At 44.9% G+C, this 23,686-nt stretch overlaps 1 protein-coding gene and 1 long non-coding RNA gene across 2 annotated transcripts; both read right to left on the bottom strand.

Moving 5' to 3' along the window:
- Positions 1 to 779: 779 nt before the first annotated feature.
- LOC130297244 (oocyte zinc finger protein XlCOF7.1-like) lies at positions 780 to 12,999 on the bottom strand. The gene is made up of 4 exons (XM_056549492.1): positions 12,876 to 12,999; positions 12,725 to 12,792; positions 11,884 to 12,181; positions 780 to 3,383 (listed from the first exon to the last, which is right to left on the bottom strand). The coding sequence occupies exons 1-4, from the start codon at positions 12,961 to 12,963 to the stop codon at positions 2,581 to 2,583; spliced, it is 1,257 nt and encodes a 418-aa protein (XP_056405467.1). The 5' UTR covers positions 12,964 to 12,999; the 3' UTR covers positions 780 to 2,580.
- A 981-nt stretch (positions 13,000 to 13,980) lies between these two features.
- LOC130297384 (uncharacterized) lies at positions 13,981 to 22,922 on the bottom strand. The gene is made up of 3 exons (XR_008849502.1): positions 22,867 to 22,922; positions 14,569 to 14,708; positions 13,981 to 14,144 (listed from the first exon to the last, which is right to left on the bottom strand). It is a non-coding gene; the product is annotated as an uncharacterized LOC130297384 (long non-coding RNA).
- Between the last annotated feature and the right edge of the window lie 764 nt (positions 22,923 to 23,686).

The raw sequence follows: 23,686 nt of genomic DNA, 5'->3' as shown, positions 1-23,686 counted from the left end.
TATCTAGATTTTGTTATCCTTAATAAATTTGTGTAAAAAAAAAATATACATGATTTTCCAATAAACCATTTCCCACAATCTGGACAGGAAAATAGCTTCTCCTCTGTGTGAGTTCATTGATGTTTAACAAGTTTTAATTTTTGAGTAAAACATTTCCCACATTCTGGACATGAAAATGACTTCACCCCTGTGTGAATTGTTTGATGTTTAACAAGATGTGATTTTTGAGTAAGACATTTTCCACATTCTGGGCATATAAATGGCTTCTCTAATGTGTGAGTTCTCTGATGTTCAATTAGTCTTGATTTGTAATTAAAACATTTCCCATATTCTGAACATGACAATGGCTTCTCCCCTGTGTGAGTGTTTTGATGTTCAAGAAGATATGATCTTCGAGAAAAACATTTCCCAGATTCTGGGCATGACAATGGCTTCTCTCTGCATGAATTCTTTGATGTGTAACAAGATCTGATTTTTCAATAAAACATTTCCCACATTCTGAACATGAAAATGGCTTCTCTCCTGTATGAGTTTTTTGATGTATAAAAAGTCTTGATTTTAGAGTAAAACATTTCCCACATTCTAACAACCCTTCTGTGGCTTTTTCTCTGTTTACCAGCCTGTGATGAATCAGAAGACAGGACGGGTATAACAGAATGAGATGACAGAGCTTGGCTGAGGGTTTATCTGGGATAATGGAATGTTCTTCATATATATCTTGTGTGATATCATCATCTGCTTTATAATATGAAGATATAAGATTCTTCTCTGATGTTCGGGTATAAATGCACCTTTCCTGGAGCTGATGGTGGCTACCAAACTATGTTTATTAATACATTTCATTTTATAACATTACAAACATTTTTAAAATATAATTCTTTCTAATTTCCCATCCTAACCCAGCCCCCCCAATACTGTAAAAATTAAAAAGACAGAGACCCCTAGTGACATTTTTAACCCCTTAAGGACCAAGCCCATTTTCACCTTAAGGACCAGAGCATTTTTTGCACATCTGACCACTGCCATATTAAGCATTAATAACTCTGGGATACTTTTACTTATGAATTTGATTCAGAGAATGTTTTTTCATTACATATTCTACTTTAACATAGTGGTAAATTTTCGCCAATACTTGCATCATTTCTTGGTGAAAAATTCCAAAATTTCATGGAAAATTAGAAAATTTAGCATTTTTCTAACTTTGAAGCTCTCTGCTTGTAAGGAAAATGGATATCCCAAATAAATGATATATTGATTCACATATACAATGTGTCTACTTTATATTTGCATCATAAAGTTGACATGTTTTCACTTTTGGAAGACACCAGAGGGCTTCAAAGTTCAGCAGCAATTTTCCAATTTTTCACATTTTCAAAATCAGAATTTTTCAGGGCCAAGTTCAGTTTTGAAGTGGATTTGAAGGGCCTTCATATTAGAAATACCCCAAAAATGACCCCATTATGAAACTGCACCCCTCAAAGTATTCAAAATGACATTCGGAAAGTGTGTTAACCCTTTAGGTGTTTTACAGGAATAGCAGCAAAATTAAGGAGAAAATTCAAAAACTTCATTTTTTACACTCGCATGTTCTTGTAAACCCAGCTTTTGAATTTTTACAAGGGGTAAAAGGAGAGAAATCCCCCCCAAAATCTGTAACCCAATATCTCTCCAGTATGGAAATACCTCATATGTGTATGTCAAGTGTTCGGCTGGTGCACTAGAGGGCTCAGAAGGGAAGGAGCGACAAGAGGATTTTGGAGAGTGAATTTTTCTGAAATGGTTTTTGGGGGGCATGTCACATTTAGGAAGCCTCTATGGTGCAAGAACAGCAAAAAAAAAAACACATGGCATACCATTTTAGAAACTACACCCCTAAAGGAACATAACAAGGGCAAAAAAGAGCCTTAACACCCCACAGGTGTTTGATAAATGTTCATTAAAGTGGGATGAGAAAAGGAAACATTTTATTTTTTACATTAAAATACCGGGGTTGCCCCAAATTTTTCATTTTCACAAGAGGTAATAGGAGAAAATGTCACCGTAAATTTGTAAATACATTTCTTTGGAGTAAGAACATACCTCATATATTCACGTAAACAGCTCTGCGGGTGCACACCAGGTCTTGGAAGAGCAGGAGCACAGTCAGGGGCCTTGAGCATTTACTGAGCTACTATGGAGCCAGAACAGCGGGACCCCCCTCAAGGAGCGTTACATGGGGTACACAGAGTTAATAAAGTGGGGTACAGTGGGCCATAAAATGAAAAAATAGGTTATGTTCCCAGAATGATGACCCAGAGCATAACCAAAACTAAAAAATATGCCCACCCCAAACCCTATGCTCTGAGTCATCGTTCTGGGAATGTGACGTGTATTTGAGGCAACATAAAAAGTCCCCGATGATAGTGACTCAGTGAACCATGACCCATTTTTGGAAAAAAAATACCCCCAGAGGTGTTATTTATTTATTTATAAAATAGGTTTTTCAGCAATTTAGTGGCTTATGGGGTTAAAACTTGGAATGTACTCTGGACTTGGTACATTGGGGTCAAATTATGGGAAGTTAAAATGAAAAGGGAAAATTTAGTACTGCATGGAAGTGTGATACTCCCTGAAGCAGTTTTTAATGCAGAGGCCCGGATTATCGGGGCAAGTGTCACATTGAGAGGTGGTGTTCTTCCGTATCCCCCTCTTGTAACACACTCTGCATCTTTTCTGGGATCGTCCCTTCTTTCCAGTGTGGGGGACCTCACCTGGAAAGTGCTGGCCTGGGACGATCGTGGCACTTATAACTTCAGTTCCTTGGTAACTCTGGCCTGCTCTTTCCCGGTCGCCAAAGATCAGGGCCTTTAGGACTGTGTGCGATCGTTGATGTTTAACAAGATTAAATTTTTGAGTAAAACATTTCCCACATTCTGGGCATAAAAATGGCTTCTCTAATGTGTGAGTTCTCTGATGTTCAACTAGTCCTGATTTGTAATTAAAACATTTCCTACATTCTAAACATGAAAATGGCTCCATTTCTGTATAAGCTTTTCGATGTATAACAACACTTCTTTGGCTTTTTCTCTGTTTACCAGCCTGTGATGGATCAGTAGACAGGACGGGTATAACAGGATGAGATGACAGATCTTGGCTGTGAAGGGCTGAGGGTGTATCTAGGATAATGGAATCATCTTCACAGGTATCTTGTGGGATATGATCAATATCGTTAGAATCAGACGACATGATGGGTATAACAGGATGAGATGAGAGATCTTGGCTGTGAAGGGCTGAGGGTGTATCTGGGATAATGGAATGTTCTTCATATGTATCTTGTGTGATATCATCATCTGCTTTATAATCTGAAGATATAAGATTCTCCTCGGATCTCCCGGTACAGTCATCTGCCAAGGATAAGAATCCTTTTTATTATTATTACTGAGAAATATAACCTTAAGAATTTTGCATATTTAGTCTTTTAGGTGCATCTATATAAGGCACTATCAGAATTAGGACCTTTCTACAGGGATCAGGTGTATTTGCTGCTCAGATCTGCAGACACATTTGGATAGATGTTCAGGTATAAATGCACCTTTCCTGGAGCTGATGGTGGCTACCGTCACGCCCCGTCCATAGGCTTGCATTGAGGGGGAGGAGCTGATGCTAACGGGGTGCGGCATGGAAGATCACGGGGGTCCCCAGCGGCGGGGCCGCCCACGGTCAGGCATCTTATCCCCTATCCTTTGGATAGGGGATAAGATGTCTTAGCACTGGAGTACCCCTTAAAGAGTACCTGTCATCATCTAAACTTTCCCTGATCCCCCTTCCCATCTGTCCCCTTCTCTAACTATGCCTATCCCTGTGTTTATTGAGGTTTAAAACGCTGTGGAAATACCTTTTTTTATCCCTCTTCATTAGCTCAGGGGCACTGTCTTTCTGAGGGGTGGAAGGAGGCGGGTCCCGGCAGGCATGATGTCACATGAAGCTTGGCTGGGACTCTGCTTCTGCCAGTCTTCCTGTATGCTGCTTTGCCTCTGTAGCAGTGTTTCCCAACCAGGGCACCTCCAGCTGTTGCAAAACTACAACTCCCAGCATGCCCAGACAGCCAACAGCTGTTCAGACATGCTGGGAGTTGTAGTTTTGCAACAGCTGGAGGCACCCTGGTTGGGAAACACTGCTCTGCAGTGTGTATACAGACTAAGTACAGGGGAGGGACAGCAGCCTCTGTCTCTCTCTCTCCTGTGTCTCTCTGCACTAAAAAGTCAATGCTGAGAACCAGGGGCTGAGGGAGCAATTACAGAGGCTGTGATTAAGATGAATGTCGGGGGGGGGGGGGGGGGGGCACAGAGCAGGGAGTGCAGTGAGATAATACAATGTATAAGATAACGTGTGGTGAGGGGCAGGAAGAACACAGAGCAGGGGGGAGGTGACTGACTGTTATATGAGAGGCATGTGCAGGCTTGTAGCTCACAGGCTGGGAGCGAGTCCTGAGCTGAGAGTACTGAACTTCCGGTGGAAGGACCAGAGCCCTTCAGCATTAGTCCTAAAAGCTGTACACTTACTATGACAAGCATAGGATGCTGCTTGCAGACCAGGCATAGAAGAGTGACCCCTAGTGGGCAAGAGTATAAAATGAAAAAACTGGTATAAATATTAATATTTTTTAATGAAGATATATTACAATATCTCTTCATTAATGATTATGAACAACATATTAAAAGTTTTTGTTGATGACAGGTACTCTTTAAGGACGCAGGGTTTTTCCGTTTTTGCATTTTCATTTTTTCCTCATCACCTTCTAAAAATCATAATGCTTTCAATTTTGCACATAAAATTCCATATGATGGCTTATTTTTTGCGCCACTCGTCATTGCGCCGCGCCGTGCAGTGCATAGCAACGACGCAGGGGACGCACACCGGAGGCCTGAAGCAGCACGGACCCGACCCCGGCAACAGGTAATTATACAACCGGGGATGGGGGAGGCAACGGGGCAGCGGTGCCAGCAACGGGTGCCGCTGCCCCTTCTCTCCCCCTGGCTATCGGCGCCAGAAATGGGGCGCCGGCACCGATAGTCAGGGGGAGAGAACGGGCAGTGGCGCAGATAGCCAGCGGGAGAGAAGCGGCGGCAGCAGGGCTCTAGACCCCAGGAAAGGCAGGGGGAGAGAAGCGGGCAGCGACGGCCTCTGTGCCCCTGCCTTTCCTGGGGGCTTCTGCGGAGTCAGAAACAATGTATCGGGGTATACACATGCACACACACGCACCCTTATTTTACCAAGGATATTTGGGTAAAAAACCTTTTTTACCCAAATATCCTTGGTAAAATGAGGGTGCGTGTTATAGGCCGGTGCGTGGTATACCCCGATAAATACGGTATATAGGTTGGATATTGTCGTACTTCGGAAAAAAATCATAACTACATGCAGGAAAATTTATATGTTAAAAATTCTCATCTTCTAACCCCTATTACTTTTTTATTTTTTCGCGTATGGGGCGGTATGAGGGCTCATTTTTGCGCCATGTACTGAAGTTTTTATCGGTACCATTTTTGTATTGATCGGACTTTTTAATCGCTTTTTATTCATTTTTTCATGATATAAAAAGTGACCAAAAATACACTATTTTGGACTTTGGAATTTTGCGCGCATGCCATTGACCGTGCAATTTAATTAACTATATATTTTTATAGTTCGGACATTTCCGCACGCGGTGATACCACATGTTTATTTTTATTTACACAGTTTTTTTTTTTTATGGGAAAAGGGGGGTGATTCAAACTTTTATTAGGGAAGGGGTTAAATTACCTTTGTTAACTTTTTTTTTGCAGTGTTATAGCTCCCATAGGGACCTATAACACTGCACACACTGATCTCCTATGCTGATCCCTGCAGAGCCATAGCTTTGCAGGGATCAGTGAGATAGGGGATCGATTGCTCAAGCCTGTAGCTCAGGCTTGGAGCAATCAATCGACGATCGGACGCCGCGGAGAGAGATAAGGAGACCTCCGCTTGCGTCCCAGTTGATCGGGACATCGCGATAAAATCGTGATGTCGTGATCAGCCCGACTGAGCTGCCAGGAAGCGTTTACTTTCGCTGCCGCGCGCTGTTAGCCCAGGGTCCCGGCTATGATTAGCAGCCGGGACCGACCCGGTGCGATGCAGGGTCACGGCGTGACCCTGTTTTAAACACCAGGACCGGGCATAGGGCGTACAGGTACGCCCTTTGTCCTTAAGAGGTTAAAACTAATTTTTGCTATTGCACTCCTTATGGTAAATAAAAAAGATTTCTAATATACTTTGGTTAAAAAAAAATGAAGTTTTCTATGTTTTATTTGTGCTCAAGAACACATTTTCCCCCCATCTTATACACAAACTTAGGACCGGAGCCCAAACACAGGAAGTGCAGCCTTGAGTGCTGAGGGGAGGGTGTGTCCAACCAACAGCATATGGCAGTTAGGTGTGAGAGGAGCTATGATTGGATGAGCCTGGACACACCCCCCTCAACACTCCAGGCTGCACTTCCTGTGTTTGGACCTCAGTCCTAAGTCTGTGTATAAGATGGGGGAAAATGTGCTCGAGCTTTTTTAAGCACAAATAAAACATAGAAAACTTCTTTTTTTTTTTTAACCAAAGTATATTAGAAATATTTTTTATTTACCATAAGGAGTGCAATAGAAAAAAATAATTTTAATGAGAGTTGCCCTTTAACCCCTTAACGACGCAGGACGTATATTTACGTCCTGCGCCGGCTCCCGCGATATAAAGCGGGATCGCGCCGCGATCCGGCATCATATCGCGTCGGTCCCGGCGCTCATCAACGGCCGGGACCCGCGGCTAATACCACACATCGCCGATCGCGGCGATGTGCGGTATTAACCCTTTAGAAGCGGCGGTCAAAGCTGACCGCCGCTTCTAAAGTGAAAGTGACCCGGCTGCTCAGTCGGGCTGTTCGGGACCGCCGCGGTGAAATCGCGGCGTCCCGAACAGCTGACCGGACACCGGGAGGGCCCTTACCTGCCTCCTCAGTGTCCGATCGACGAATGACTGCTCCGTGCCTGAGATCCAGGCAGGAGCAGTCAAGCGCCGATAATGCTGATCACAGGCGTGTTAATACACGCCAGTGATCAGCATAGGAGATCAGTGTGTGCAGTGTTATAGGTCCCTATGGGACCTATAACACTGCAAAAAAAAAGTGTTAATAAAGGTCATTTAACCCTTTCCCTAATAAAAGTTTGAATCACCCCCCTTTTCCCATAAAAAAAATTAAAGTGTAAAAAAAAATAAAAATAAACATATGTGGTATCGCCGTGTGCATAAATGTCCGAACTATAAAAATATATCATTAATTAAACCGCAAGTCCAAAAAAGCGTATTTTGGTCACTTTTTATGCCATTAAAAAATGAATAAAAAGTGATCAAAAAGTCCGATCAAAACAAAAATTATACCGATAAAAACTTCAGATCACGGCGCAAAAAATGAGTCCTCATAACGCCCTGTACGTGGAAAAATAAAAAAGTTATAGGGGTCAGAAGATGACATTTTTAAACGTATACATTTTCCTGCATGTAGTTATGATTTTTTCCAGAAGTGCAACAAAATCAAACCTATATAAGTAGGGTATCATTTTAACCGTATGGACCTACAGAATAAAGTGAAGGTGTAATTTTTACCGAAATATGCACTGCGTAGAAACGGAAGCCCCCAAAAGTTACAAAATGGCGTTTTTTTTCGATTTTGTCGCACAATGATTTTTTTTCCGTTTCGCCGTGCATTTTTGGGTAAAATGACTAATGTCCCTGCAAAGTAGAATTGGCGACGCAAAAAATAAGAAAATTGGAAAATTGAAAGGGTTATGATTTTTAAAAGGTAAGGAGGAAAAAACGAAAGTGCAAAAACGGAAAAACCCTGAGTCCTTAAGGGGTTAAGCATTAATAACTCTGGGATGCTTTTACTTATGAATTTGATCGTCAGCTCCCCCCAGCAACAGGAGGTGATTGGTCGGTAGATATACTACACCACCCATCACATTCTAATTCCGCATAAGGAGGCATCTCAGTCCGGTCCCTGCCCGGCGGGGACTGTAATTCCCCACAGGTGTACAGGTACACCCTTGGTCCTTAAGGGCACCAGGGCGTACCTGTACGCCAGTGGTCCTTAAGGGGTTAAACCCTTTTTCACATTTTTAGCAATCAAATTTTTTTATGAAGTATATTAGGAAAATACTTTGTTTTTAAGGAAGTATTAAATGGAAAAAAGTTGTTTCGAATGACAGTAACGTTGCAATCTTGGATCAGGTGCCATGGGGTGGAGTAGGTATGGGACCTGGGAGTTCCATTGCCGTGGCAGGGGGCGAGGATGCACCCCATCTAGTAAGCGGAGGAAGATAGCGCTGCGTTTTATCGCCATGGCAGGATGTGGGAATAACACCTTTGTGATGCATTAGTCACATGATACAGAAGAGCCTTCCAGCAGCGCCAAAGGAAAAGATGAGCTGGTAGAAAATAGCCAGTATGTATAAATAACATGTATTTTCAAGATGATCTGACTTTCTGAGGAAGAGGGACTCTATGTATACCCCTGAAACAAGAGGATCGACCCCCCCCCCACAGTGCGACTGTTCTATGGAACCCCATTGATCTGTATAAGGAATCCAATGATTCCTCCTGAAAGTCCCCTAAGGTCACTATTGAAGTGTAAAAAAAGTGTAAAAAAACAGCCATTAACCCCTTCCATAAAAGTTGAAATCACTCTCCTTTTCCCATTTTTTATATAAAAATATGAAAAAATAATAAAAATAAACATATTTGGTATCGCCACTCACGTAATTGTCCCAACTATTAAATTATTTTGTTTCTGATCCTGCCGCGTGAGCGGCGTAAACGCAAAAAATATTTTAATGCAAAAATTGCTGATTTTGGTCACATCCCCCCCCCCCCCAAAAAAAAAGTCATAAAATGTAACAAAAACGATATTTTAAAAAAGGGGGTGGGGCACTGCATTTTTTGTTTCGGCCCAAAACTAACCCTTTCGGTGCATCCCTAATATGTATGCTATCCCTATCCAAGTGTTAATTCGCTGCAGATGTCCTTTAACCCCATAACACCTGAGGTAGATCATACTTGGAGAATTCATGTCTTGGATGGATGAATGTGTCCCACAGTATAAAGATCGATTTCCTATCATATATACCGTCCTCTCACATCAATATTATAAATGCACATTATGTGTTATCACCTAGAACCGGGTCACATGTTCATCTATAGTTAATGTGCATTTTGACTGAATAGGGGGAATATACAGGTGAGAAAAATAACAACCAAATATTCGTTTACAACATACATTGTGCATTCAGAAAGTCTTCAGACCCCCTTACGTTTCACATTTTTCTCTGTTGTTTCTTGTGCTAAAATAAAAAGAAATTCTCTGTAGATCCTCTCAGCTCTGTCGGGTTGGATGGGGACCGTCGGTGAAGCCATTTTCAGGTCTCTCCAGAGATGTCCCATTGGGTTCGGGCTCTAGTTGGGCCACTCAAGGACATTCATAGAGTTGTCCCTAAACCGCTCCTGTGTTGTCTTGGCTGTGTGCTTAGGGGCATTGTCATGTTGGATGGTGAATGATCACCCCAGTCTGAGGCCCAGAGCTCTGGATCAGGTTTTCATTTAAGAATATCTAATTCAGCTTTCCCTCAACCCTGACCAGTCTCCCTGTCCCCACAGCATGATGCTGCCCCCACCATGATCACTGTAGAGATAGTATTGGGCAGGTGATGGGCAGTGCCTGGTTTCCCCCAGACATGATGCTGCCCTCACCATATGTCACTGTAGGGATGGTATTGGGCAGGTGATGGGCAGTGCCTGGTTTCCCCCAGACATGATACTGCCCCCACCATGATCACTGTAGGGATGGTATTGGGCAGGTGATGGGCAGTGCCTGGTTTCCTCCAGACATAATGCTGCCCCCACCATGATCAGTGTAGGGATGGTATTGGGCAGGAGATGGGCAGTGCCTGGTTTCCTCCAGACATGATGCTGCCCCCACCATGATCACTGTAGGGATTGTATTGGGCAGGTGATGGGCAGTGCCTGGTTTCCTCCAGACATGATGCTGCCCCCACCATGATCACTGTAGGGATGGTATTGGGCAGGTGATGGGCAGTATCTGGTTTCCTCCAGACATGATGCTGCCCCCACCATGATCACTGTAGGGATGGTATTGGGCAGGTGATGGGCAGTGCCTGGTTTCCTCCAGACATGATACTGACCCCACCATGATCACTGTAGGGATGGTATTGGGCAGGTGATGGGCAGTGCCTGGTTTCCTCCAGACATGATACTGCCCCCATCATGATCACTGTAGGGATGGTATTGGGCAGGTGATGGGCAGTGCCTGGTTTCCCCCAGACATGATGCTGCCCCCACCATGATCACTGTAGGGATGGTATTGGGCAGGTGATGGGCAGTGTCTGGTTTCCCCCAGACATGATGCTGCCCCCACCATGATCACTGTAGGGATGGTATTGGGCAGGTGATAGGCAGTGCCTGGTTTCCTCCAGACATGATGCTGCCCCCACCATGATCACTGTAGGGATGGTATTGGGCAGGTGATGGGCAGTGCCTGGTTTCCCCCAGACATGATGCTGCCCCCCACCATGATCACTGTAGGGATGGTATTGGGCAGGTGATGGGCAGTGCCTGGTTTCCTCCAGACATGATGCTGACCCCACCATGATCACTGTAGGGATGGTATTGGGCAGGTGATGGGCAGTGCCTGGTTTCCTCAAGACATGATGCTGCCCCCACCATGATCACTGTAGGGATGGTATTGGGCAGGTGATGGGCAGTGCCTGGTTTCCTCCAGACATGATGCTGCCCCCACCATGATCACTGTAGGGATGGTATTGGGCAGGTGATGGGCAGTGCCTGGTTTCCTCCAGACATGATGCTGCCCCCACCATTATCACTGTAGGGAAGGTATTGGGCAGGTGATGGGCAGTGCCTGGTTTCCTCCAGACATGATGCTGCCCCCACCATGATCACTGTAGGGATGGTATTGGGCAGGTGATGGGCAGTTCCTGGTTTCCTCCAGACATGATGCTGCCCCCACCATGATCACTGTAGGGATGGTATTGGGCAGGTGATGGGCAGTGCCTGGTTTCCTCCAGACATGATGCTGCCCCCACATGATCACTGTAGGGATGGTATTGGGCAGGTGATGGGCAGTGCCTGGTTTCCTCCAGACATGATGCTGCCCCCACCATGATCACTGTAGGGATGGTATTGGGCAGGTGATGGGCAGTGCCTAGATTCCCGCAGACATGATGCTTCATAAGATCAATGAACCTTGTTCCCCCCAGAACAGTGCCTCCTCACAATCCTGTCTATGAGATCTACAGGCAGTTCTTTTCCCCTCACGGCTCAGGTTTTGCTCAAATACACATCGTCAGATCTTATACAGACAAGGCTGTGTCTTCCCAACTCCAGTCCAATCATCATTTACCACAGGTGACTCTGACCAAGGTGTAGAAACATCTCAGAGATGATCAAGAGAAATGGGAGGAGCCAGAGCTAAATATCATGTGTCATAGCAAAGGGTATGAATACTTATGGTCATGCCAAATATTTTTTATAGATTTTTTTACATTTCTAAAATTCTACTTTCACTTAATGTCATTATGGAATATTGCAGAACAATTGGCCTAAACATAACAAAATGTGAAAAGAAGTCAAAGGGTTTGAAGACTTTCCGAATGCATTGTATTCCATCATATTTACAATATTCTGCTATATATTCCTCTATTCAGTCAAAATACAGACAGGACATAAAGCTTAAGATATTCCACACACAATTGTTGAAGTTAGTGACTGAGAATCTGTGACTTATCTCAGCATTTAGTGGTGACTACTCACCTGGGCGGTTACCTGTAGGAATGTCCTCCTTATACTGCTCATCACTGCTCACATCTGTCTCTTCTTCCTTTATGTCTGTAGCATTAACATAGATCAGATCTCTCCCTGTAGGAATGTCCCCCTTATACTGCTCATCACTGTTCACATCTGTCTCTTCTTCTTTGTTTATGTCTGTAGTATTAATATAGCTTAGATATTTCCCTGTAGGAATGTCCTCCTGATACTGCTCATCACTGCTCACATCTGTCTCTTCTTCTTCCTTTACATGTGTAGCATTATTATAAATCAGATCTTCACCCTGATTTATAGGATTTGTGAGAAATATTGTAAAAGTCATCAGACAGTAGGAGAAATCACTTGGAATGTTTTATATGAGCATAAAAGATCATTAATTACAATGAGAAACAGAAATGACAGGAGGAGTTATCTGAGCCCCATAGCTGCAGGTCTCCTAGAAGCCGGACATGGATATTAGATGATGGATCAATAACCTCAGGACCCTCATACACATGTATATCCCCCATGGCTAGACAGGCTTCAGGTTGAGTCAGTGGAGGAGATCAGCTCCTGCCAGACACCTCTGGGGTTTGTCTCGGGGGAAATAAAGGATCAGATGGGTATAAATCCAACCTGTTGGTTCCTTATTCCAACCAGCAGTCTCCATAGCCAGAAAACTGTGAGAAGATCCAGACAACATGTAATGTCTATGGTCGGCTTTATCCTGTCATCTCCACCTTTCTCATTCCACAAGTATAAAGCATATAATACTGTAGGATAAAACAAGACTGAACACAAGAGCTTCACAGCCCTTCTACAGATCATAGGGAATATCTCCATCTACCTGATCCTGATCCTGTGGAAGAAGAGGACGGGGACACCTCTCTGCTGCTGTTCTCTTACTGGATCTGACTGTAGGGAACACATACAGAGACTGAATTCATTCTTTACATACAAATAATGAGAGGACGTGTGTATATAGTCATGTCTATTACCTGCTGATGTGAGGGGCTGCTGATCCTCCATCATCACCTGATCCTTGTACTGATCCTTGTGTCCTTCTACATACTCCCACTCCTCCATGGAGAAATACACCGCCACGTCCTGACACCTTATAGGAACCTGACACACAATGATACAGTCATCACCCCGACCCCTCCAGTGGTGTTACTGTATAATGTCCCAGCATTCCCAGCAGTGTCACCTCTCCAGTCATCACCAGACCCCTCCATTACTGTATAATGTCCCAGCATTCCCAGCAGTGTCACCTCTCCAGTCATCACCAGACCCCTCCATTACTATATAATGTCCCAGCATTCCCAGCAGTGTCACCTCTCCAGTCATCACCAGACTCCTCCATTACTGTATAATTTCCCAGCAGTGTCACCTCTCCAGTCATCACCAGACCCCTCCATTACTGTATAATGTCCCAGCATTCCCAGCAGTGTCACCTCTCCAGTCATCACCAGACCCCTCCATTACTGTATAATATCCCAGCAGTGTCACCTCTCCAGTCATCACCAGACCCCTCCATTACTGTATAATGTCCCAGCAGTGTCACCTCTCCAGTCATCACCAGACCCCTCCATTACTGTATAATGTCCCAGCAGTGTCACCTCTCCAGTCATCACCAGACCCCCTCCATTACTGTATAATGTCCCAGCAGTGTCACCTCTCCAGTCATCACCAGACCCCTCCATTACTGTATAATGTCCCAGCATTCCCAGCAGTGTCACCTCTCCAGTCATGACCAGACCCCTCCATTACTGTATAATGTCCCAGCAGTGTCACCTTTCCAGTCATCACCAGACCCTTCCATTACTGTATACTGTCCCAGCAGTGTCACCTCTCCAGTCATCACCAGACCCCTCCATTACTGTATAATGTCCCAGCAGTGTCGCCTCTCCAGTCATCACCAGACCCCTCCATTACTGTATAATGTCCCAGCATTCCCAGCAGTGTCACCTCTCCAGTCATCACCAGACTCCTCTATTACTGTATAATGTCCCAGCAGTGTCACCTCTCCAGTCATCACCAGACCCCTCCATTACTGTATAATGTCCCAGCATTCCCAGCAGGGTCACCTCTCCAGTCAGCAGCTCCATCATCTTGTTGATTAGTTCTAGGATCTTCTGTTCCTCCATTTCCTCATGTATCAGGGAGTGAGGTGCAGGCTCCGGGATTGGGCTCAGGGTTCTTCCCCATCCTTCCCACACAGGGGCCCAACAGCGCCCACTAGAGGACTTCTTCATTACTGTGTAATCCTGTGTATGGAGAGACACATTAATATCACTACATACATTCCCAGAATCCCTCACCTCTCCAGTCATATCCATCTGTTATTACATAGATAAGAATGAGGTCATGTGACATCACTCCCAGAATCCCTCACCTCTCCAGTCATATCCATCTGTTATTACATAGATAAGAATGAGGTCATGTGACATCATTCCCAGAATCCCTCACCTCTCCAGTCATATCCATCTGTTATTACATAGATAAGAATGAGGTCATGTGACATCACTCCCAGAATCCCTCACCTCTCCAGTCATATCCATCTGTTATTACATAGATAAGATTGAGGTCATGTGACATCACTCCCAGAATCCCTCACCTCTCCAGTCATATCCATCAGTTATTACATAGATAAGAATGAGGTCATGTGACATCACTCCCAGAATCCCTCACCTCTCCAGTAAGCCGGAAGAGTATCTGTAGGGTGAGGTCTATTATCCTGTCGGCCATCTTGCTCCTGTCTCTCTCCATAGTTGATTAGGAAACTTCCCTTATATATAAGATATCAGCAGAGGATCCTGGGTTGGAGGAACCTGAAGGGAAGAAGAGGATCCAGTATAAAATCCCATATAAACAAGACCTTAGGACTACGGTCAGAGGAGAGATAAGATGGCGGACACCACATGGTCAGTATTTCCATACAGTCTAGGAAGGTGTTTGTTGGGGGGAGGGGTCTCAGATGTGGAAGGGGAGGGGTTTCTGGGTAAACAGTGAAGGCCGGTTTGGGGGGCAGGTAAAGGGGGCAGATATAAGGGACGGTTAGGTTGGGAGCAGATAGATCATAGTGAAGATCTTAACCCCTTGCAACACCATGATGTAACTATACGCTGTAGTTCGGGCTATCTTCCCACATGAAGACATACAGTTATGTGGCAGGAGATATGTCCATGGTATCAGGAGATGATGGCGGCTGTAATGTACAGATAACATCCCGCTGCAATGGCCAGGAACAAGATAATGGTCACATGGAGCCAATGGGTTACCAGGGCAAACTGGGGCCTAGCGAAGGACCGTACCAGGGAGCGGAGTCAAAGGTGCTGCTTGTTTTCACCAGAGCCAGGCGCAAAGCGGGATAGTCTTGCTGCGGCAGGCGGCACCCAGGTCGCTACCCCTGGCACAGCTCGACCACACAGGCGGCTGAGGCGATAAAAGGCACAGACAGGATATGGCAACTTGTGTTCGGGATAGCAAAAGGTCAGGGCAGGCGGCACAGATACGTAGTCAGGGATGTAGCAGGAGGTCAGTAGGCAGGTGGCAAAGGAGCAAAGTCAGGTCACAGAACTAAGGGTCAGAAACATGGCAAGGCAAGTCTCAGGAACGATTTTTCTCAGGCACTAGGGCAACAAACATCCGGCAGGGAAGTGTGGGAGGTTATGGAACTTATAACGGAGCCACAGGTGTTCACTTAATTATTGGGCGTACTGGCCCTTTAAATCTCCGAGCTCCGGCACACGCGCCCTAGGGGACTAGGGACGTGCGCGCCAAGGCAGAGGAGGAGGCAGAAGGAGCACTGAGTGAGTGACGGGCTGGGATTCGCATGCGGGCGTGTCCCGCGATGCAAATCCCAGCTCCACCGGCAGCAGGGGTTCACGGGGCCATGCGCTCATGGCCAGCGTGTGCGGCCGGACCACAGAACATAACAGCCTGACAGAGCATGGAAGGTATGGGGTAACACCATCCTGTACTAGGCTACCACAAACTCCCCCTCTTAAGTGAAGTCACCCTCGACACCCAGTCCTGGAGGGGGGAGGATTGAGGTAGCCAATGACAGTTCCTGGGGCATTGGTACTCAACATCCATTCCAAGTCTGATAATGGAAATCAAAAGGAGTCCATGTGGCATGGGGAATGTCCATACATGCTCTTAAACATATGTAGAGAATTTTACCTTGTAATCGCTCTCTTGACATACTCCAACAACAATATGCATAACAACAAATTTTGGGATTGGGCTGCCAGAGGCTATCTACCCAATCTCTTGGCTACTGGGGTCCCTTGGTTTTACACACTTCCCCCCAGAACTCTATACATATTACTCTAGACATTAGTGTTACTTTGACATGGTATTATCACTGTCACTGTACGCGTTTTGTATAGCTATCAGGAATACCTTCTGGCCAGTAAAGTATCCTGGACACTTGGACATGGGAAAACAGAAATATTTACTATAGACAGTTGGATCTATGGACTGGGACTATGGTGGATGCTACAACTCTAATTTACAGTCATGGAAATTTTTCTAGAAAATGAAGTATTTCTCACAAAAAAGGATTGCAGTAACACATGTTTTGATATACACATTTATTCCCTTTGTGTGTATTGGAACTAAACCAAAAAAGGCAGGAAAAAAAGCAAATTGGACATAATGTCACACCAAACTCCAAAAATGGTCTGGACAAAATTATTGACACCCTTTCAAAATTGTGGAAAAATAAGATTGTTTCAAGCATGTGATGCTCCTTTAAAGTCATCTGGGGGCAAGTAACAGGTGTAGGCATTATAAAAATCACACATGAAAGCAGATAAAAAGAAGAGAAGTTCACTTAGTATTTGCATTGTGTGTTTGTGTGTGCCACACTAAGCATGGACAACATAAAGAGAAGAGAACTGTCTGAGAACTTAAGAACCAAAATTGTGGAAAAATATCAACAATCTCAAGGTTAGAAGTCCATCTCCAGAGATCTAGATTTCCCTTTGTCCACAGTACGCTACATTATCAAGAAGTTTGCAACCCATGGCACTGTAGCTAATCTCCCTGGGCATGGACAGAAGAGAAAAATTGATGAAAGGTGTCAATGCAGGATAGTCCGGATGGTGGATAAGCAGCCCCAAACAAGTTCCAAAGATATTAAAGCTGTCCTGCAGGCCCAGGGAGCATCAGGGTCAGCACGAACTGTCAGTCAACATTTAAATGATATGAAAAGCAATAGCAGGAGACCCAGAAGGACCCCCACTGCTGACACAGGGACATAAAGAAGCAAGACTACATTTTGCCAAAATGAACTTGAGTAAGCTAAAATCCTTTTGGGAAAACATTTTGTGGACAGATGAGACAGAGATAGAGCTTTTTGGTAAAGCACATCATTCTACTGTTTACCGAAAATGGAATGAGGCCTACAAAGCAAAGAACACAGTACCTACAGTGAAATATGGTGGAGGGTCAATGATGTTTTGGGGTTATTTTGCTGCCTCTGGCACTGGGTGCCTTAAATGTGTGCAAGGCATCATAAAATCTGAGGATTACCAAAGGATTTTGGGTCGCACTGTACAGCCAAGCATGTCAGAAAGCTGGGTTTGCGTCCGAGATCTTGGGTCTTCCAGTAGGACAATGACCCCAAACATACATCAAAAAGCCCCAGAAATGGATGGCAACAAAGCGCTGGAGAGTTCTGAAGTGGCAGCAATGAGTCCAGATCTATATCCCATTGAACACCTGTGAAGAGATCTTAAAATTGCTGTTGGGAAACAAACAAACTGGCTTCAGTGATGGTCGGGCTCACGGTGACCACCACTTGAACAGCAGCAGCTTGCACCACTGGGGGATCACGTGTAGGTGCCTGTTGGGCCGGCCAAACCTCCTCCTCAGCAGGAGAAGGCCGAGGCACTTTGGTTGGTGCCCGTTGGTTAGGCCAAACCTCCTCGACCACAGGAGTAGGCCTGGGCACATCTGTAGTGGACCCTCAACGCAGATATCTGGGGTCCATAGCAGATACCACTTTTCTTGGACGACTCTCCCCTTGACGCTTGGTGGCAGGAGACCAAATGGATCTGAGTCCCAATCTTCAGAGGGAAAATAGGCGAAGGGGATTTGTGTGGGATTCTTGGGTCGGGTGACGGCTGCTGCCCATTCCCCTCGCAGGCTCTGTACAGGCATGTGCTCCACAATCTCCCCGCTCTCTAGGTAGTGTAGAGGTGGAGGGAGGTAGTCTCTCTTCACTGCTCTCCTGTTCACTAGAATAGTACCATCGCGGTGGCAGTCCATTAATGTGCCATACCCCCTCACTCTGTCGAATTTGATGACTGTGACTCTCCGTCGCTCAAGGGGTGTCTCTCCCACTTGGGGTTGTTCTAGCCTTCTGATGTACAAGGCGTCAAGGCTGTTAGTGTCCTGCTGCTGGACTTGATGGACTTCATAAGGCATGACTTGGGGACCATACTCTCTTCTCCTCTGCGCCCTTAATTCTTCCATGATGGCAGCCACTTCAAACTCCCATTTAGCCTTCTCGGCCTGGGCAGTAGGGACAGAAGGATGTGACTTCCCTAGCAAGGGTAGGATATGATCCTTCATGAACTGGATAAATGCCAGCTTGTCGCCAAATAAACACTTGGGTAGTGATGGTGACTGGGGACATGCTGGGGGCTGCGGGACCTGGGGAGCTGGCTCTGGACTGGGGGTAGATGGAGGGGTAGAAAACATGGCCTCGGCCATGGTACTCACTTCTGACTCCTCCGTGTAGATCTCCGCCTAGGAACCCCTAGGTCCAGTGGTGGGGTGATAGCCTCACCAGCAACAGCTCTCGTGAAGACTTCGGCGTACCTTCCGCCGGAGTTGCAGGCCAGTCTCCGTCTTCCTCGGACAGAGGGACTTAATAGCAGGCCTCCTCGGCCCCGATGGAGATCTTCTGGAGATGGTCTGCTAATTCTTAGAACATGTGTGACGCGGCTGCAGACTCTCCAAGCCTCTGGCGCAATCTTAAGCCTTTCTGCACGTGTACTCTGCTGCGCATCCGTCATCTTCTTGCTCTCACCAGGAACTTCCTCAAGACTGAAGAGGTCTGGCTCCGCTTCTTATAGCAGTCTCCACCAAAATGGCCACCGGCCAGAACTTCTTCATCAACATGGCCCAGGACCGGAAGTGACTCAGCGGTGTGTCCTCTTCTTCCACCCCCCTGGCAACAAGAGGCAGACCTTTCAAGTTCCACTTGGGACTATGAACTACTACTTGGCTTCCACGCCCAGGGGTGGGATGCTGGCATGGCGGGATCTTTTTGCACACTTTTCTTCCAACAGATTAACACTTTCAGGTATGGCAGCATACATCTTGTTGCGAAAAAATGCTTTAGCACAAATTTTGCACATACAATGGGGATCAAAAGTTTGGGCACCTCAGGTAAAAATTTGTGTTAATGTGCATAAAGAAGGCAAGGAAAGATGGAAAAATTTCCAAAAGGCATCAAATTACAGATTAGACATTCTTATAATATGTCAACAAAAGTTAGAGTTAATTTCCATCATTTACACTTTCAAAATAACAGAAAACAAATAAAAGGAGTCTGCAAAAGTTTGGGCACCCTGCAGAGTTAATATCTTGTACTGCACCCTTTGACAAGTATCACAGCTTGTAAACGCTTTTTGTAGCCAGCCAAGAGTCTTTCAATTCATGTTTGAGGTATCTTTGACCATTCTTCCTTACAAAAGTCTTCCAGTTCTTAAAGATTTCTGGGCTGTCTGTCACACACTGCTCTTTTATGGTCTATCCATAGATTTTCAATTATGCTGAGGTTAGGAGATTGTGAAGGCCATGGCAAAACCTTCAGTTTACGCCTCTCGATCTAATCCCCCTGTGGATTTCGAGGTGTGTTTAGGATCATTATCCATTTGTAGAAGCCATCTTCTCTTTAACTTCAGCTTTTTCACAGATGGCATCAAGTTAGCATCCAAAATTTGCTGAAATGTTATTGAATCCATTTTTCCTTCTACTCGTGAGATGTTTCCTGTGCCACTGGCTGCAATACAACCCCAATGCATAATTCATCCACCCCCATGCTTAACAGTTGGACAGAGGTTCTTTTCATTAAATTCTGTTCCCCTTCTCCAAATGTACCTTTGCTCATTCCGGCCAAAAAGTTTAATTTTAACCTCATCAGTCCACAGAACTTGTTTCCAAAATGCATCAGGCTTGTCTATATGCTCATTTGCAAAGTTCACACGCTGATTTTTGTGGTGAGGACGTAGAAGAGGTTTTCTTCTGATGACTCTTCCATGAAGACCATATTTGTACAAGTATCTCTTTATAGTGGAATAGTGTACCACAACTCCAGTGTCTGCCAGATCTTTCTGAAGGGTTTGTGCAGTCAAACGTGGGTTTTGAATTGTTTTTCTCACAATCCCGCGAGCTGTTCTGTCTGATATTTATCTTAGTTTTCCAGATCTTGCTTTAACTTCTACTGTTCCTGGCCAGCACTGTTTCTTAACCCCTTAATGACGCAGGGTATTTTCCGCTTTTGTACTTTCATTTTTTCCTCATCACCTTCTAAAAATCATAGCGCTTTCAATTTTGCACCTAAAAATCCATATTATGGCTTATTTTTTGCGCCATCAATTCTACTTTGCTGTGACATTGGTAATTTTACCCAAAAATCCACAGCGAAACGGAAAAAAAACATCATTGTGCGACAAAATTGAAGAAAATACATTTTTGTAACTTTTGGGGGCTTCAGTTTCTACGCAGTGCACTTTTCGGTAAAAATGACACCTTCTCTTTATTTTGTAGGTCCATAAGGTTAAAATGATACCCTACTTATATAGGTTTGATTTTGTCGTACTTCTGGAAAAAATCATAACTACATGCAGGAAAATTTATACGTTTAAAAATGTCCTCTTCTGACCCCTATAACTTTTTTTGCGCCGTGATCTGACGTTTTTAATGGTATCATTTTTGTTTTGATTGGACTTTTTGATCGCTTATTATTCACTTTTTTATGGTATAAAAAGTGACCAAAAATGCGCTATTTTGGACTTTGGAATTTTTTTACGTGTACGCCATAGACTGTGCGGTTTAATTAATGATATATTTTTATAGTTCGGACATTTACGCACTCGGCAATACCACATGTTTATTTTTATTTACACTGTTTTTTATTGGGAAAAGGGGGGTGATTCTGACTTTTATTATGGAATGGGTTAAATGATCTTTATTAACACTTTATTTTTTTCTGCAGTGTTATAGCTCCCATAGGGGCCTATAACATTACATACACTGATCTTCTACAATGATCACTGCCTGGTAATAGCCGGGCATTGATCAGTGTTTGACTGCTCCTGCCTGGATCTCAGGCACGGAGCAGTCATTCAGCGATCGGACAGTGAGGAGGCAGGTAGGGATCCTCCAGCTGTCATGCAAGCTCTTCGGGACGCCGCGATTTCATCGCGGCGGTCCAGAACAGCTCCACTGAGTTAACCGGCAACTTTCACTTTAGAAGCGGTGATCAACTTTGATCGCCACGTCTGAAGGGTTAATACCGGGCATCACCGCAATCAGTGATGTCCGGTATTAGCCGCGGGTCTTGGCGGTTGATGGCCGCCGGGACCGACGCGATATGACGCGGGGGTCAGCGCATGACCTGCGTTCTATCACGGGAGCCCGCTCCTGACATATGCATACGTCATTTGGTGGGAAGGGGTTAATTACATTCCGAACAGAGGATATTGACATCTGAAAACGTTTGGCTATCTTCTTTTAGCCTTCTCCAGCTTTGTGAGCGTCAACTATTTTCAGTTTCAGATTTCTAGACAACTGCTTAGAAGAACCCATGGTGCTGATTGTTGGGGCAAGATGTCAGATGAGTCTGGGCATTTAAAACCTTTGAGACTGACATCACCTGGTCTTCCCAGATGATGATTGAGAACAATCCATGACACTGGCAGGTCTCAGCTTTGCAAAGGGGGCAGTGCATGCTATAAATTCTGCAGGGTGCCCAAACTTTTGCAGACCCCATTTTTTTGTTAAGTGTAAATGATGAAAAAAATAATGTCACTTTTGTTGACATATTATAAGAATGTCTAATCTGTAATTTGATGCCTTTTGGAGATTTTTCCATCTTTCCTTGGCTTCTTCATGCACATTAATACAAATTTTTACCTGGGGTGCCCAAACTTTTCATCCCCACTGTAATGTTCACGACTTCAGAATTTTCCTCGATAGCGGATGAGTCTTTCCTTCACCTCCCCCTCTATTTCACAAGTGCCTCGTGTAAAACACATTCCATTGACAAAGTCCCGTACACTTTCTGGCACCAACTTTATTCGCATCGGCATGCGATTCTTGCAGACAATACTGAACACAGTTCAGACTGGTGGCATAAAGCACATACCCTTATCCTGTTCATGACGCCAAAAGATGTGGTATGGCGGGGTGTGAGATGCTGGGCAGATGTTATTACCCTAGGGGCAGATGGCATTAACCCTTTGTATTTGTGACGCCAGGGCACGGTTTAGCCTATAGCCACCCAAAGGTAATACCGCTGGATCCTGGGCTGGGCACGGGGACAATGAAGACACCGACGCCAAGTTATGGACAACGATAGCTTTACTGAGGGTAGACAGAACAGTCTATGCAGTATAGCCGGGGCCCACAGAGGTGACCAGTGACACAGAGACTTCGCAGGCTTGCTGGGACTTGTAGTTGGACGGGAGAATTTAGTGCTGGCCACGCTGGCTAGACAGATGACTTGACTGACAGGACGGTGACTTTATCTTACTTGCACTTTACTTCTGGGTACAAGACTTGCCTTGAAGTCTCCACTACTCTAGACATATTTACAATGGGGGAAACACTGCAGGGGTCCCTGGGGACACTGCCTGACAGGGCAGGGAGGGTACGGGGTAACACCAACCCATACTGGGCCACCACAGAAGTATTACGCAGATCACAGTATGAAGGATTACACGACTAAATTACACACACACATACCTACAACTGTAGAGGAGACATGAGGTTTCTTTGTACAGGACCTGTGGTGATGTCAGAGTCATGTGATCAGTCACATGGAGGAGGCGGAGTCATTAAGTCACATGATCAGGGGCTGCTGCTCTAGGCTCATCTGCTCAGTGTATGCAGGACTCTGCTGTGCTGGTTGTGATCGCTGCTGGATGAGCTGAAGTTATGTGTATGCAGCAGAGCTGTGTGTGTGTGATGTGCGTGGTGCAGAGCTGTGTATGTGTGTGTTATATATGTCTGCAGCAGAGCTGTGTGTAATGTGCATGTAGCTGAGCTGTATGTGTACACAGTAGTGCTGTATATGTGTAATGTACATGTAGCTGAGCTGTATGTGTACACAGTAGAGCTGTATATGTGTAATGTGCATGTAGCTGAGCTGTATGTGTACACAGTAGAGCTGTATATGTGTAATGTGCATGTAGCTGAGCTGTATGTGTACACAGTAGTGCTGTATATGTGTAATGTACATGTAGCTGAGCTGTATGTGTACACAGTAGAGCTGTATATGTGTAATGTGCATGTAGCTGAGCTGTATGTGTACACAGTAGTGCTGTATATGTGTAATGTACATGTAGCTGAGCTGTATGTGTACACAGTAGAGCTGTATATGTGTAATGTGCATGTAGCTGAGCTGTATGTGTACACAGTAGTGCTGTATATGTGTAATGTGCATGTAGCTGAGCTGTATGTGTACACAGTAGAGCTGTATATGTGTAATGTACATGTAGCTGAGCTGTATGTGTACACAGTAGAGCTGTACATGTGTAATGTACATGTAGCTGAGCTGTATGTG

Source organism: Hyla sarda, chromosome 1 (genome assembly GCF_029499605.1).
Source record: "Hyla sarda isolate aHylSar1 chromosome 1, aHylSar1.hap1, whole genome shotgun sequence".
NCBI classification, from domain to species: Eukaryota; Metazoa; Chordata; class Amphibia; order Anura; family Hylidae; genus Hyla; species Hyla sarda.
This window is presented reverse-complemented; position numbering and strand designations above follow the sequence as displayed.

What these genes read in the sequence shown, in the direction of transcription:
- LOC130297244 (XM_056549492.1), bottom strand. Translation starts at nt 12,963, where the DNA reads ATGGAGGAGTGGGAGTATGTAGAAGGACACAAGGATCAGTACAAGGAT. An exon ending in TTCCACAGGATCAGGATCAG is followed by an intron (nt 12,182 to 12,724) that starts GTAGATGGAGAT and finishes CCTATAAATCAG; the next exon opens with GGTGAAGATCTGATTTATAA. An exon ending in TCCTACAGGTAACCGCCCAG is followed by an intron (nt 3,384 to 11,883) that starts GTGAGTAGTCAC and finishes TATCCTTGGCAG; the next exon opens with ATGACTGTACCGGGAGATCC.